Source organism: Nerophis lumbriciformis, linkage group LG04 (assembly GCF_033978685.3).
Source record: "Nerophis lumbriciformis linkage group LG04, RoL_Nlum_v2.1, whole genome shotgun sequence".
In the NCBI taxonomy this organism is placed as follows: Eukaryota; Metazoa; Chordata; class Actinopteri; order Syngnathiformes; family Syngnathidae; genus Nerophis; species Nerophis lumbriciformis.
The window spans coordinates 62,465,564-62,483,257 of NC_084551.2; the positions used below are offsets into that span (position 1 = coordinate 62,465,564).

At 37.6% G+C, this 17,694-nt stretch overlaps 1 protein-coding gene across 2 annotated transcripts in view; it reads right to left on the reverse strand.

The window, feature by feature from the left end:
• The window catches only part of dhdds (dehydrodolichyl diphosphate synthase), a 48,987-nt gene that overhangs the window by 19,206 nt on the left and 12,087 nt on the right, over positions 1-17,694 (reverse strand). For both annotated transcript variants that reach the window (XM_061946351.2, XM_061946342.2), the window contains exons 5-7: positions 17,066-17,182; positions 16,872-16,973; positions 11,630-11,744 (exon numbers count right to left, since the gene is read on the reverse strand). In XM_061946351.2, the coding sequence (XP_061802335.2) occupies positions 11,630-11,744; positions 16,872-16,973; positions 17,066-17,182 (334 nt within the window). The remainder of the gene's footprint in view (positions 1-11,629; positions 11,745-16,871; positions 16,974-17,065; positions 17,183-17,694) is intronic.

Genomic DNA, 17,694 nt, shown 5'->3' on the forward strand with positions numbered 1-17,694 from the left:
CACACACACACACACACACACACACACACACACACACACACACACACACACAAATCTTTTGACCAAGTTATTTCTTCTTTTAGTGACTAAAATGAATAAACACTAGGGGTGTAACGGTACGTGTATTTGTATTGAACCGTTTCGGTATGGGGGTGTCGGTTCGGAGGTGTACCGAACGAGTTTCCACACGGACATATTAAGTAGCGTAACGCACGTTGTGTAAACAATGCACACCGAGGCACAACACACGGCATGTTAACAGCTAACGGGCTAGGATAGACTGACCATACGTCCTCTTTTCACCGGACATGTCTTCTTTTGCGGAGCTGTCAGGGCGGAGTTTCTTAAATGCCTCAAATGTCCGGCATTTTGAGTTAGGGTTGCGTGTATTTTCAATGTACGTTCAGGGTTAAGAAGGGGTTGAAAACAAAATAAAAATTGTGCGTGCAGCAGCATTGGTGAGGGAGGGGCAGAGACAGAGAGAGAGAGAGAGTTATGATAAACGTGCATGCGTCGCCAGGCTCTGCTTTTTATCCATATCCAATTTTTATTATCTATAGCAGGGGTGTCAAAAGTGTGCCCCGGAGGCCATTTGCGGCCCACAGCTAATGTTTTAAAGGCCCACGACACATTCTAAAAATACTATTAAAATAAACAAAAACATAACAAAAGTGAAATAAAAAAGCTTAAAGGTTAAATGTAATTTAGAAAAAGTTGCAATGCTGACTAATAAAACAAAGCTGTTTATTTTCTTTCAAACTGTCATTGCTCAAAACATAATATTGAATCAAAATCAATGTTATTATGAATTATTGACCTATCCAAGGTTCCCATAATCCCATTTTTGGTGGAAGATTTTGCAAATTTGGTAAATAAATAACCCAAAAATGTATATTTTGTTGTTTTCTTACTGTACCGAAAATGAACCGAACCGTGACCTCTAAACCGAGGTGCGTACCGAACCGACATTTTTGTGTACCGTTACACCCTTAATAAACACTGTTAGAAAACCCAGTATTTTGCATGTTTGTTATATTTCACTAAGGTTTCAGTCATAATATTTTATCGGTTTCAATGGCTTAATTGTTCTAAATATTGGTTTGTACTGTATCACTTTAAGATGTATTTGAATGGAAAGTGCATTACAAATTAAAATCTATGTTATTATTTCTGGCGAGAGTTAGCCCTACTCTGCTCAGTGGTCTTTGAACGCACCGTAAAAATGCCAGAACACCTCCGTTTCTTTTCCTCTGAGGAAAGATCAATCACTAGTGATGTGCGATACCACTGCTTTTCTTTCCTTTCGGATACAGAGTCAAATTCAAGCTTGCATTGGCAATGCTGCTCCGATACCAAAACTTTGTGCAAATGTGTCCGGTAAAATTGAATGAGTAGTGTATTTCAAGTGCTGCTGCTCTTGGGGAATCCTCTCCAAACGATATAAAAACAAATGGTGTCATTCTGCACTAAATGCGTTATCTTAAATATATTCAACTCTCTCTGTAGAGTCTCCAAATAGCCAACAATGAAAGGGTACATAAACTTGCTGTTTTATTATGCTAGGTAGCTTATATTAATTGCCAGTAATTTTCTTGAATGAATAAATGACAGGGTGAATGACTGAGCACAGCACAATGTGCAGCTAGGTTTAATACTGTAGATACAATGAAACAGAAATAAGCATACAAAGTTCATTCGTTTTTCCACTTAACTGGTACTTTAAAATAAAAATACTAACTGCCTTGACTTTTATTGCAGTTATCATTATTACCGTTGATTGTTACATCGCCACGGCCGACAATAAACAGTTCTACCCAAAGAAGTCATACTGTCCTCAAATAATGTAACAGTGCTGACCAACATTGTGTTATCTGTTGTGGCCACTCGTGGCAAAATTGTGCAGAATAAATTATGTGTTTATTTTGTTTAGAGTTTTGGTTGAATTTCATTTTGTTTTGCATAGATTTGCTGTGTGCAATGTTCCCTCCAATTCAGACCTGGGCAATCATTTTGACTCGGGGGGGCCAAATTTTGAGAAAGCAATGTGTCTGGGGGCCGGTATACATACACACGCACGCACGCACACACACTTATAAGCTGTGAAAATCTGCTGTACAGTATGTGTGCTTGGGTTCTATTTTTAGGAGCGCTAATACAAAAGCTCACAATAATGTCTGATTGAACGCTAAAACGTTATGACAGAATGCCTTAAAAAACGGAATGGAATTTTAAATTTTTTTTACTGAATGAGACACCCAGAATGTACATGAAAATAAGGAATGTGTGATTTACAATATTAACTATGAAGGATAAAACACTGAATATTGACAACATATGAACGTCAGACCCCCTCTCCATCCGCATATTTTACAATCAAGCGAAACGCAACAAAAATGCAACAAACAGTGAAATATAAACGCGAAGGGTAAAAAAATAAACCCACCTACAATCCGATATATTTGATATATCACTAAGCTTTAGAACTTTGTTGTAAAAATCTCCTTCCGCGTCTGTCCCTGACACCCACATTTCAGGCTCTTGAAACACTCTGTGGAAACACTCCCCACCCACACTGCTTGGTACCTCGTCTGAGCTGCTGTGACTTAGATGCAGAGGTGGGTAGTAACGCGCTACATTAACTCCGTTACATCTACTTGAGTAACTTTTGGGATAAACTGTACTTCTAAGAGTAGTTTTAATGCAACATACTTTTACTTTTACTTGAGTATATTTATAGAGAAGAAACGCTACTTTTACTCCGCTACTTTTATCTACATTCAGCTCGCTACTCGCTACTAATTTTGATCGATCTGTTAATGCACGCTTTGTTTGTTTTGGTCTGTCAGACAGACCTTCATAGTGTTTCAACAAATACAGTCACTGGTGACGTTCACTCCGTTCCACCAATCAGATGCAGTCACCGGTGACGTTGGACCAATCAAACAGAGCCAGGTGGTCACATGACCTGACTTAAACAAGTGTAAAAACTTATTGGGGTGTTACCATTTAGTGGTCAATTGTACGGAATATGTACTGTACTGTGCAATCTACTAATAAAAGTTCCAATCAATCAATCAAAAGTGTGAAGGAAAAAAGACCCTTTTTTATTTCAACCGTACATCCCGTCAAAAGCCTAAAGACTGACTGCACAGTTCCTGTCTTCACAATAAAAGTGCCGCTCCATCGCGCCTGCGCTTTCAAAATAAGAGTCTCCGAAAGCCAGCGCAAACAAGCTAGCAAGCTACGGAGTTTGCCGCCAATGTATTTCTTGTAAAGTGTATAAAAACGAATATGGAAGCTGGACGAATAAGAAGCCAAAAACCAACCACTTTCATGTGGTATTAGACAGAAAGGAGGAACTTTTTTTCTCCTCCATTTGAAAACGTGGACGTTATCATCACTACTGTCTGATTACAATCAATGCAAGTCATCAGAATCAGGTAATACACCAACTTATATTCTTGTTTTCATGAAAGAAAGGAATCTATATGTGTTAAACATGCATGTATATTCATTAAAACACCTTTAACATGTAAACAAAAATGGCAAAATAAATAAATATAAATTATATACTGTATATATCAATATATATATATATATATATATATATATATATATATATATATATATATATATGTGTGTGTGTATATGTTACTCATCAGTTACTCAGTACTTGAGTAGTTTTTTCACAACGTACTTTTTACATTTACTCAAGTAAATATTTGGGTGACTACTCCTTACTTTTACTTGAGTAATAAATCTCTAAAGTAACAGTACTCTTACTTGAGTACAATTTCTGGCTACTCTACCCACCTCTGCTTAGATGACCATAGTAACTAATTAGATGACCATAGTAACTAATTAGATTACCATAGTAACTAGTATATCATGAAAAAGCGCAGAGTCCAACCATTGAAAGACTTAGTATAGTTCAAGACTTATGGTCATTAGAAAACATGACTGCACATCATAATGGCAGCTCCAGTTTACATCTTAACAATCTAAAACAATTATTTGGGAATGTCCGGCGGGCCATATTGAAAAGCTTAAAAGCATGCGGCCGTAATTTGCCCAGGTCTGCTTTAATTGTTCATGCGTGAGCAAACTCTCTTGAGCATTGAGTGGAGCACATGTCAGCAACATCAGACGTGTGCACTATGGCCACACCAGCAGCACCCCTGTCCCAAAACTGACTTAATAACAAGTTCAATGTTTTATTTTAATCATCAAATGACAGCAGTCATTTTTTTCTAATATAAGTGATTTGGCCCACTTACAGTAAATTAGAATATTTTGAAAAACTTGATTTATTTCAGTAATTGCATTCAAAAGGTGTAACTTGTACATTGTATTTATTCATTGCACACAGACTGATGCATTCAAATGTTTATTTCATTTAATTTTGATGATTTGAAGTGGCAACAAATGAAAATCCAAAATTCCGTGTGTCACAAAATTAGAATATTACTTAAGGCTAATACAAAAAAGGGATTTTTAGAAATGTTGGCCAACTGAAAAGTATGAAAATGAAAAATATGAGCATGTACAATACTCAATACTTGGTTGGAGCTCCTTTTGCCTCAATTACTGCGTTAATGCGGCGTGGCATGGAGTCGATGAGTTTCTGGCACTGCTCAGGTGTTATGAGAGCCCAGGTTGCTCTGATTGTGGCCTTCAACTCTTCTGCGTTTTTGGGTCTGGCATTCTGCATCTTCCTTTTCACAATACCCCACAGATTTTCTATGGGGCTAAGGTCAGGGGAGTTGGCGGGCCAATTTAGAACAGAAATACCATGGTCCGTAAACCAGGCACGGGTAGATTTTGCGCTGTGTGCAGGCGCCAAGTCCTGTTGGAACTTGAAATCTCCATCTCCATAGAGCAGGTCAGCAGCAGGAAGCATGAAGTGCTCTAAAACTTGCTGGTAGACGACTGCGTTGATCCTGGATCTCAGGAAACAGAGTGGACCGACACCAGCAGATGACATGGCACCCCAAACCATCACCCAACCATGCAAATTTTGCATTTCCTTTGGAAATCGAGGTCCCAGAGTCTGGAGGAAGACAGGAGAGGCACAGGATCCACGTTGCCTGAAGTCTAGTGTAAAGTTTCCACCAGCAACCTGGGCTCTCATAACACCTGAGCAGTGCCAGAAACTCATCGACTCCATGCCACGCCGCATTAACGCAGTAATTGAGGCGAAAGGAGCTCCAACCAAGTATTGAGTATTGTACATGCTCATATTTTTCATTTTCATACTTTTCAGTTGGCCAACATTTCTAAAAATCCCTTTTTTGTATTAGCCTTAAGTAATATTCTAATTTTGTGACACACGGAATTTTGGATTTTCATTTGTTGCCACTTCAAATCATCAAAATTAAATGAAATAAACATTTGAATGCATCAGTCTGTGTGCAATGAATAAATATAATGTACAAGTTACACCTTTTGAATGCAATTACTGAAATAAATCAAGTTTTTCAAAATATTCTAATTTACTGGCTTTTACCTGTAAATGAATACAACAAATACAATCTTGTTTTTCATGAGCTGTGTGTTGTAGTGTTTTATGTCTAGGTGGGGGTCCAGCTTTGGAAACAAGTTGTACTCCTTCCAGAGACCACATTTAGTTCCGCTTAATATGTTTTATTAGCATTTCTGTAATCTAGTAACAGCATTCCATGATTAATATTCATACGACAAATGAACATTCTTAATAAATGACAAAATAAGCTGTTTGGGGAGTCATAGTGTAACCATCAGGAATTGACACCGTGTGGTGTTGGAGTTATCCGACTTTTTGTGTGGCCGTAAATGCATCGCTGGCAACGTGCCACGGGTGCATGCGTTGATGCAAGTGAGAGAGAGATAGAACGGCTGCTGTCGATATTACAGACGAAAAAGTTGGTTTAAGCCTGGTTTGTACGGCAGTAAATGACCAGTTTTGCTAGATATCATTTTTTTTACTATGTTTTTGTTGTGGTTACGGCCGACAAACAGTTTTGCTCAATAAAGTGACGGATGGAATTCCTGCCCTCTTTAAAGCGTCTCTACAAACTAGGGTTGTACAGTATACCGGTACTAGTATAGCACCGCGATACTAATGAATCATATTCGGTACTATACAGCCTCTAAAAGGTACCGGTCCCCCCCCCCCCCCCCCCCCGCTTTTTTTTAACGGTCATGACGGCGCGTCGTCACCTTTTTTTTTGATTGATTGAAACTTTTATTAGTAGATTGCACAGTATAGTACATATTCCATACAATTGACCACTAAATGGTAGTGATGGGTCCGGCAACACCGATGCATCGGCGCATGCGTCGAGCTCATAGAGCAAAACCCTGTGTCGGTGCGCGTACCGCTTTTAGAAAGTCACGTGACCGATCATGAGCTGTTTTGGTCACGTGACCGATACGCGAACTGTGTCGCACTGACGCCTCCTCTGTGCCCTGTGAGCGGCTCTTTTCTACAGCTGGAGAAATAATAACTAAGAAAAATCGTCTAAAATGTAATACGTCGGAAAAACTTTTTTTTTTTTTTTTTTTTTTTTTAATAAAAATGTGTAAAACAATAAAATTAAAACAATTCCCAGTCCACAATCATCCACAACACGTTCTCTTAGATTTCCATGTTATGATACATGTTCACATTATTTATTGACTGTATCTAAAAAAGATAAAAATATATTTTTATTTAAATGAAGATATGAAATAATACTAAATGAAATACAATGACTTGGTTTATATTATTGTATATACTAGGGCCTGCAGGGGTCACCAACGCGGTGCCCGCGGTCACCAGGTAGCCCGTAAGGACCAGATCAGTCGCCCGCTGGCCTGTTCTAAAAATAGCTCAAAGAGCAGCACTAACCAGTGAGCTGCCTCTATTTTTTAAATTTTATTTATTTACCAGCAAGCTGGTCTCGCTTTGCTCGACATTTTTAATTCTAGAAGAGACAAAACTCAAATAGAATTTGAAAATCCAAGAAAATATTTTAAAGACTTGGTCTTCACTTGGAATAAGTGGTAGAAAATGGATGGATGGATGTATGGGTCTTCACTTGTTTAAATAAATTCATTTATTTTGTACTTTGCTTCTTATTACTTTTAGAAATACAATTTTAGAGAAAAAATACAACCTTAAAAATGATTTTAGGATTTTTAAACAAATATACCTTTTTACCTTTTAAATTTCTTCCTCTTCTTTCCTGACAATTTAAATCAATGTTCAAGTAATTTTTTTATTTTTTTTTATTGTAAAGAATAATAAATATTTTAGCTTGTGGTTTTTCGACGAAGAATATTTGTGAAATATTTCTTCAAACTTACTATGATTAAAATTCAAAAAAATTATTCTGGCAAATCTAGAAAATCTGTAGAATCAAATTTGAATCTTATTTCAAAGTATTTTGAATTTCTTTTAAAATTTTTGTTCTGGAAAATCTAGAAGAAATACTGATTTGTCTTTGTTAGAAATATAGCTTGGTCCAATTTGTTAAATATTCTAACAAAGTGCAGATTGGATTTTAACCAATTTAAAACATGTCATCAAAATTCTAAAATGTATATTAATCAGGAAAAATTACTAATGATGTTCCATAAATTATTTTTTTAATTTTTTCAAAAAGATTCAAATTAGCTAGTTTTTCTCTTCTTTTTGTCGGTTGAATTTTGAAATTTAAAGAGTCGAAATTGAAGATAAACTATGTTTCAAAATTTTATTTTAATTTTTTTCGTGTTTTCCCCTCTTTTAAACCGTTCAAGTAAGTGTTTTTTTTCATCATTTATTCTCGACAAAAAACCTTCCGTAAAAGGAAAAAAAAAATGTACGACGGAATGACAGACAGAAATACCCATTTTTTTATATATATAAATGTATTTATTTAGCTATTCTTGTTTAAATCACACTTACATGTAACTTACAAATGACAATATATTTATTTATTTAAGTGTGTATCAAACTGGTAGCCCTTCGCATTAATCAGTACCCAAGAAGTAGTTTTTGGTTTCAAAAAGGTTGGTGACCCCTGTACTAGGGCATCAAATCAGTGTCAGTTGAGTCGGTCCATAGGTTGCCTGTAGGGATTTTTAATGTCCAGCAGATGTCAGTAGTTAGTGACACAGTATCAATACAGTTTTGCAATGTGTCGAAACGCTTCATGACGCCTCATCAACCCATCACTACTAAATGGTAACACCCCAATAAGTTATTCAACTTGTTTAAGTCAATTCATGGTCATGACATTGCTGGTTTTACGAGCAGAGGAGCATGTTCGGCAGCATACAATCACGGAGTACTTACAAGCAGACACAGTGTGTAGACAGAAAAGGGAGAATGGACGCATTTTGGTGTAAAAAGTCAAGATAAAGGTGAAGTTATAACACTGAAACACCCTCAGGAAGAGCTGCTTTAAGACATGGTTAGCGAGCTGGCAGCTAACTTCCATCCACAGTCTGAAGTGTTTTAGCTACTAAATATTTTAGCTACTAAATCACTAATCCTGGCCCCCATGGCGACAAATTAAGTAAGTTTCTTAAAAGTAAATCACTGCAGGACGAGGAATAGCTAAACAGTAGCTCACCGGCGTCACAACACTCAGCATCAAGGGTTGGAATTGGGGGCTAAATCATCAAAATGATTCCCGGGCGCGGCCACCGCTGCTGCTCACTGCTCCCCTCACCTCCCAAGGGGTGATCAAGGGTGATGGGTCAAATGCAGAGAATAATTTTGCCACACCTAGTGTGTGTGTGTGTGTGACAATCATTGGTACTTTAACTTTAACTTAATAATGTAAACAAATGCCATGGGTGAATCTATACCTGACATCCACTGTAATGATACCAAGTAGAGGAGCGTATCTAGTCGATACTACTATGATTACATGGATCATTTTTATTGTCACAAAATCTTTTTTTTTTTTCGCTTTAAAAAAATTTATAGGCAGCAGGGTGGTAGAGGGGTTAGTGCGTCTTCCTCACAATACGAAGGTCCTGAGTTGTCCTGAGTTCAATCCCGGGCTCGGGATCTTTCTGTGTGGAGTTTGCATGTTCTCCCCGTGACTGGGTGGGTTCCCTCCGGGTACTCCGGCTTCCTCCCACCGCCTAAAAACATGCACCTGGGGATAGGCCCCTCCCACCTCCAAAGACATGCACTTGGGGATAGGCCCCTCCCACCTCCAAAGACATGCACCTGGGGATAAGTTGATTGGCAACACTAAATGGTCCCTAGTGTGTGAATGTGAGTGTGAATGTTGTCTGTCTATCTGTGTTGGCTCTGTGATGAGGTAGCGACTTGTCCAGGGTGTACCCCGCCTTCCGCCCGAATGCAGCTGAGATAGACTCCAGCACCCACCGCGATCCCAAAAGGGACAAGCAGTAGAAAATGGATGGATGGATGTTTATAAAGTCAGTAAATACGTCCCTGGACACATGAGGACTTTGAATATGACCAATGTATGATCCTGTAACTACTTGGTATCAGATCCATACCTAAATGTGTGGTATCATCCAAAACTAATGTCAAGTATCAAAGAAGAGAAGAATAAGTGAATATTACATTTTAACAGAAGTGTAGATAGAACATGTTAAAAGAGAAAACAAGCAAATATTAACAGTAAATGAACAAGTGGATTAATAATAAATGTTTACAGTTTGTCCCTCATAATGTGTACAAAATAATAGGTGTATAAATGACACAATATGTTACTGCATACGTCAGCAGACTAATTAGGAGTCTTTGTTTGTTTACTTACTACTAAAAGACAAGTTGTCTAGTATGTTCACTATTTTATTTAAGGACTAAATTGCAATAATAAACATATGTTTCATGTACCCTAAGATTCTTTATTAAAATGAAGCCAATATTGACATTTTCTATGGTACCCTTTATTTAGAAAAGTATCGCATACCTGCCAACTTTTGAAATCAGAAAAACCTAGTAGCCAGGGTCCAGTCCCCCGACGCAAAATGATTGATTGCATTCAGACAGGTTAAAATGTTGCTAAAACCATCACTTTTCTATCAGTCACAGTGACTTTTCAAAACAAAAATATTACAGCAAAAATCATATGGGTTGATTGACATGTTTATTCTGTAAGCTAACTTCAATAGTTTGAAATTATTTTGACAGTTAATGCCAGTTATCCTGTCAACCTTTCACAAGACTTCAATTTGTTAATTGAAAGTATAAACAGTATAAACACTTTTTACAGTAAACAAATGGTAAAACAGTACTAAACAATTCCATAAAAAAAAAAATTGGTGTCATTATTAACTTTCTGTCCAAGCTTGTATAATCTACTGCCTTGTTCAATTGTAAAACATATTCTGTGCCTAAAATTCACATTTCTATCACAATTATCATACTGTAAACATGGTAAGCTAACTTCATTAAAATTAATAGTCCTGTCAATAGCATGGAATTACAATTCAAATGTAGTTTTTTTGTAAGCCTTTCAAAAGAATTCAAAATATAAAAGATTAATGAAAATTAATTTAAGCCATCAGACACTTGAAAAGTGGCACATCACATCTCTAATGTAATCATTTGAACTTTTCAACAGAAATAGCACTGCAAAAATATTAAGGACATACTTCTGTATTTTGGTAGTTATGCTGTCAACATTTAACAAGATTTCTTCAACTTAGACTTGAAAGCATAAATAGTAAAAACACTTTTAACAGTATAACAGTACTAAACAATTCCAATAGATAACATTGGTGTCATTACCTTTTTGTGGCTAAAATCCAAATTTAGCAACGGCATTAGACTTGTGTTTTTTTGTCCCAACGTGGTCTTTTACATCGCTAATTCCTCCGTGTCCGATCGAAAAATCTTGTCTGCACAAGGTGCAATTCGCGTAGTTTTCACCCTTTTTGGAACGGATAATTATTCCCGGATAGGCTTTTGAATATTCTTCACGGAATGACTGCAGTTTTCTTTTCGGTTTAAGACTCGTTTGCGATTTTTCTCCGGCTGATTCCATGATCGTTCGCTCGTTTGGAAACAATGGGCAACAGGTGCCTCGTGCTTGGCAGCGGTGCTATAAATAGCCTCCCGCATGGCATTCGGAATGGCTCGATAGGAAGTTACGGGAAGCAGTGTCGATTGTCATTGATGTTACGCGATTTCGTGAATAAAACTTAAAAAATAAAATAAAAATTTAATTAATGAAAAAACGTATTTTTTATCACTGCAACCGTAACCCGGAATAGGTTGATGAAAACCGTACTAATTACGGGAAAACCGGAGTAGTTGGCAGGTATGGTATCGGAATACATTTTGGTACCGGTACCAAAATATTGGTATGGGGACAACCCTACTACAATCGTAATAATTCAACATTTTTTCTCTGTTGTGGCCACTTGCCGTCACCTGTTACTCACAGTTGTATTGCAAAATCATACAGAACAAATTGTTATCTGCTTATTTAGTTTATACTTCAGATGGGATTTGATTTTGTGCGCAGCATAGATTTGCTGTGCGCAGAGGCCGTGTGAGCAGCGCACAATTGCGCACCTTAGTAATTAATTAATAATTAATAATTTCGCCACACCTAGTGTGTGTCTGACGATCATTGGTACTTTAACTTTAACTTTTTAGAGGGAACACCGCTTGCTTTGTCTTCCTCACCTGCCAAAGGAGGAAGTCACTGAGGCGCACCTCGCCTGACGTTCGTATGAGAAGGTCGGGATTGGGTGAATTGTTGCTGTACAGACACTCGCTCAGCAGCGCCTCGGACACGTCGCTGAGCACAAACATACCAACGTTTAGTTATACAACATAAAGTAGAAAGAAACATGTCAATAATGAATAAAGCAAAACATGTTCTAGACCAGTGTTTTTCAACCTTTTTTGAGCCAAGGCACATTTTTTGCGTTGAAAAAAATGCGGAGGCACACCACCAGCAGAAATCATTCAAAAACTAAACTCAGTTGACACGAAAAAAGTCGTTGTCGCAATTGTTGGATATGACTTTAAAACATAACCAAGCATGCATCAATATAGCTCTTGTCTCAAAGTAGGTGTACCGTATTTTTCGGAGTACAAGTCGCTCCGGAGTATAAGTCGCACCGGCCGAAAATGCATAATAAAGAAGTAAAAAAACCCTATATAAGTCGCACTGGAGTATAAGTCGCATTTTTTGGGGAAATGTATTTGATAAAAGGCAACACCAAGAATAGACATTTGAACGGCAATTTAAAATAAATAAAGAATAGTGAACAACAGGTTGAATAAGTGTACGTTATATGAGGCATAAATAACCAGTGTTGGGACTAACGCGTTACAAAGTAACGCCGTTAGTTTCGGCGGTAACTAGTAATCTAACGCGTTATTTTTTATATTCAGTAACTCAGTTACCGTTACTACATGATGCGTTACTGCGTTATTTTACGTTATTTTTTATGTAGTATCGGCTAGAAACTGAGGATCTGAGTGTGTTTTATTCCAGCGAAACAGAGACGTGCTTCTGATTCTTCCTTTGCGCTCTCTGTGTGTGCGTGTGACTGTGTGTCTGAGTGTGGGAAGGGGAGGGGAGGGGAGGGAAGGGGAGGGGGGTGCGCAATACAACCGTTGGCCAACAAAAAAGTAACCACAGAACACTATACGACTATATGGTATAGTGTTCTGTGGTTACTTTTTGGTTGGCCAAGCGGACGTGACGACAGGCTGTCCCCACTCAGATCCGCACAGACCAGGAGGGGTGTGCCTTAAGTCCGGCTGGAAATCGGCAGAAATTTGGAGAATGGTTGTCCCAGGGAGAGGCAGTGAAATTCGGGAGGGTTGGCAAGTATGAGATATTCTCACTTCTTTTCTTTTGTCGAGCACAAAGAAAAGAACATTTTAGTTAAATGTAAGTTGTGTCTTGGATCAAAGATCCCGTCTACTGCCCAAAACTACAATTCAAATCTGCCTGGTTAGGCTCTGTGTATGTCACGTGTGCCTTCCTTAGGTGAAGCCAGGTTTACAGCTATGTTGTTGATTGATTGATTGATTGATTGAAACTTTTATTAGTAGATTGCACAGTACAGTACATATTCCGTACAATTGACCACTAAATGGTAACACCCAAATAAGTTTTTTAACTTGTTTAAGTCGGGGTCCAGATACAGATATATACTATCAAATATATACTAACATCATAATACAGTCATCACACAAGATAATCATCAGGGTATATACATTGAATTATTTACATTATTTACAATCTGGGGTGTGGGATATGGAGGGGGGGGGGTTAGGTTTGGTTGATATCAACACTTCAGTCATCAACAATTGCATCATCAGAGAAATGGACATTTGACTTGGTAGGATATGTACAGCAAGTAGTGGACACAGAGAGAGAGATCAGAAAGTATAAGAAAAAATGTCTACATTTGATTATTTACAATCCAAAGAGGTATTATGTGGAAGGGAGGGTGTTAGTTTAGGGTTGTAGTTGCCTGGAGGTGTTCTTTTAGTGCGGTTTTGAAGGAGGACAGAGATGCCCTTTCTTTTACACCTGTTGGGAGTGCATTCCATATTGAAGTGGCATAGAAAGAGAATGAGTTAAGACCTTTATTAGTTCGGAATCTGGGTTTAACGTGGTTAGTGTTAGTGTTAGTGTTATTATGCTGTTTGTTACTTATGTATGTTATGTTGCAGCTATTTAAAATAGTTTTGTCAATTTGTTCTGGCCTGAAATAAATTGGCCCTTTGAAACATATCTTTGTCTTTGTGTGTTGTATGTAGAGCACATTGCTTAGCAGAGTTCAGTGATGCAAATGTATGTCAAGTTGATCAACACATTGTATTATTCTCCAGTGCAATAACAGTACTGAAATGAAGGCTAAAAGGGCATTAATGGGAGCTTTAAAAAAAAAAAGTAGAAAAAGTAACTAAATAGTTACTTTTCACAGTAACGCATTACTTTTTGGTGTAAGTAACTGAGTTAGTAACTGAGTTACTTTTGAAATAAAGTAACTAGTAACTGTAAGTAGTTACTGTTTTTCAGTAACTAACCCAACACTGTAAATAACCAACTGGTATGTTAACATAACATATTATGGTAAGAGTCATTCAAATAACTATAACATATAGAACATGCTATACGTTTACCAAACAATCTGTCACTCCTAATCGCTAAATCCCATGAAATCTTATACGTCTAGTCTCTTACGTGAATGAGATCAATATTATTATTTGATATTTTACACTAATGTGTTAATCATTTCACACATAAGTCGCTCCTGAGTATAAGTCGCACCCCCAGCCAAACTATGAAAAAAACTTAGATGTTTCGGACTTATAGTCCGAAAAATTCGGTACTGTCACCACCTGTCACATCACACCCTGACTTATTTGGACTTTTTTGCTCTTTTCCTGTGTGTAGTGTTTTAGTTCTTGTCTTGCGCTCCTATTTTGGTGGCTTTTTCTCTCTTTTTTGGTATTTTCCTGTAGCAGTTTCATGTCTTCCTTTGAGCGATATTTCCCACATCTACTTTGTTTTTATCAATCAAGAATATTTCAGTTGTTTTTATCCTTCTTTGTGGGGACATTGTTGATTGTCATGTCATGTTCGGATGTACTTTGTGGACGCCATCTTTGCTCCACAGTAAGTCTTTGCTGTCGTCCAGCATTCTGTTTTTGTTTACTTTGTAGCCAGTTCAGTTTTAGTTTTGTTCTGCATAGCCTTCCCTAAGCTTCAAAGTTTTTTCTTCACGGCACTCACCTTTTGTTTATTTTTGGTTTAAACATTAGACACAATTTTACCTGCACGCTGCCTCCCGCTGTTTCCAACATCTACAAAGCAATTAGCTACCGGCTGCCACCTACTGATATGGAAAAGTATTACAGGGTTACTCTGCCGAGGTCTAGACAGCACCGACAATCAACAACAACACATCATTTGCAGACTATAATTACTGGTTTGCAAAAAATATTTTTAATCCAAATAGGTGAAATTAGATAACCTCCCACGGCACACCAGACTGTATCTCACGGCACACTCGTGTGCGCAGCGGCACAGTGGTTGAAAAACACTGCTCTAGACCACTTCATATTCTCTACTGCTTACTAGTGTTACATATCTGAATTATTGTGTAGAAATATGGGAAAACAACTACAAAAGTACACTTCATTCACTAACAGTGTTACAAAAAAGATCAATTATAATCATACATCATGTTGGCTATAGAGAACATAAAAACACTTTATTGAATCACAAATACTGAAATTTAACGATTTGGTGCATTTGCAAACATCTAAAATGATGCACAAAGCAAACTATAACCTGCTAGCCAAGAATGTACAACAATTCTTCTTAACAAAAGAGGAGAAATATAACCTTTGAGAAAAATGTAATTTAAAACATTTGTATGATCGTACAACACTTAAAAGCTTTAGTATATCAGTATGTGGAATTCAATGATGGAATGGATTAAGCAAAGAAATCCAACAAAGCACCAAATGATTCAGTTTAAGAGACTGTTCAAACTGCAAGTGTTCACAAAGTACACACAATAATTATGATCAACATCTGGAACCCTTTTTTTTTTTTGAGATAAAGATTATTTATGTTTTTAATATTGTTTACTTACTACGGTATATTATTTATTTAATATTTATTTATTTACTGTTCTGTTACAGAGAACAAAGAAATGGGATAAAATTGCTATGGTATGATAAGGGGTAGGATTAAATAAACTCAGCTTCTTCCTACACTCTTAGAAATAAAAGTGCTAAGTAGAACCATATATGGTTCTTCGGCTCGTCCTCATAGGAGAACCCTTTTTGGCTCCAGGTAGAACCTTTTTATAAAAGTTCCACCTGGAACCCTTTTGGAGGGTTCTACCTAGAACTGTGTGTGTAAGGTTCCACCCAGAACCCCCCATGAGAGGTTCTACAAAGAACCCTTTCGTATTTCAAGGGTTTCATCTAGAACCCACACAGGGAGTTCCACTAAGAACCCTTTTGTATTTCAAGACTTTCATCTAGAACCCACGCAGGGAGTTCCACTAAGAACCCTTTCGTATTTCAAGGGTTTCATCTAGAACCCACACAGGGAGTTCCACTAAGAACCCTTTCGTTTGTCAAGGGTTTCATCTAGAACCTATGCAGGGAGTTCCACTAAGAACCCTTTCATGTTTCAAGGGTTTCATCTAGAACTCACACAGGGAGTTCCACAAAAAACTCTTTCATGTTTCAAGGGTTTCATCTAGATCTGACACAGGGGGTTCTAAAAACATCCCTTTTCAAAGGTTTTCACCGATAACCGTCTTGTCTTCTGAGGGTTCTATAAAGAACCATATTGTATTCTACAGATCAGTTTAGTTCATATTATATTGTGGTCATTTATCATGTTGACATTGAACAAACATTCAAAACATTTTAATGAGAAAAACATTTATTTAAAGATAGGCACCATTATTGGCAAATGTTATCAGGAAGTATGTCCCTGGTGACACAGGATCTTACCCATTCTTTCAACAATCCCTGAAGAACTCTTTCTTCCAAAAACGGTTCTCTGGATCAAAATAGTTCTTACTGGAACCCTTAGTGTAAGTGAGAACCCTTTTAAAACCAATTATTCAGAAAAGGGGTTTTAAAGGGTTCTCTGGATCAAAATGGTTCTTACTGGAACCATTAGCGTTACCAAGAACCCTTGAAAAACCCTTTCTTCGGGAAAGGGTTTTTCAGAAGCAAATGGTTCCAGTTAGAACCTCAGCCCTTGTAGAAGAACCCTTTTAGAACCCTTATTTCTAAGAGTGTACTCCTTTTTGGACGTGCTATAGTGAAACAACTGGAAATATGTCATGCATTGGAAAGTAACTGAAACTGAACTGAAGTTCAAGTGCACAAAACTCACTCAAAATCTGAAGTGTTTGTGCTTTACCTGGCTTTAATCAGTCCTTGCTCCACCCCCCACGCCATCTCTCTCACCGCATTGGTGATTTCATACCGCGACGTGTAGGCAAAACACACGTTCAAGAAACACCTGCAAAAAAAAAAAAAAAAAGGCATCACTTTTAACAGTCGAGCACTGAAGAAAAGAAGAGACTACGTGAATGTGAAGGAGAATCTGTGTACTTATTGTGAGCTCTGGTCGAGAGCACGGCTTTGGCGATGACCTGCTGGAGGTCCGGGGGCAGCAGGTTCAAGTCGCCCAGCACCCGGATGCAAACGCCGTGCTTCTCCAGCTTCTCCCTGCAGGCAGACGAGACACACAAAGATTTGACAATAATAATAATACTAATAATAGATTTTATTTGTAAAAAGCACTTTACATTGAGCAAACAACCTCAAAGTGCTACAGTGTATTAAAAATAATAATAATAATAAAAAGATAATAAAAAATTAATAAAAATTAATAAGCTAATTATTAAAGCTGCAAGCAGCATTGGTCGGGCCCGCGTATTTGGCAGGTGCAAGTCCTAAGTGTCCCAATACTTTTGTCTACTTTTAGTCTGAAGTGTCCCAAGACTTTTGTCTAGTGTACCTACCCTGTCTGCATCGTGTGGGCATGCTGGTGCTTCCTGCTTTTAAGCAGCCATCTTAAAAAAACAGCAGTGCAGCAGCATCAGCGCAGCGGTTCTTTGAAGGGTCATAAAATCAAAACCGGAGCAGTTATTAAAACTCTTTCGATAACTTTTAATCAGAAGGGTTCAATCACTCTCCTGTGTTAGTTTGAAGCCGAAACGACAAACACGCTCAGAGGA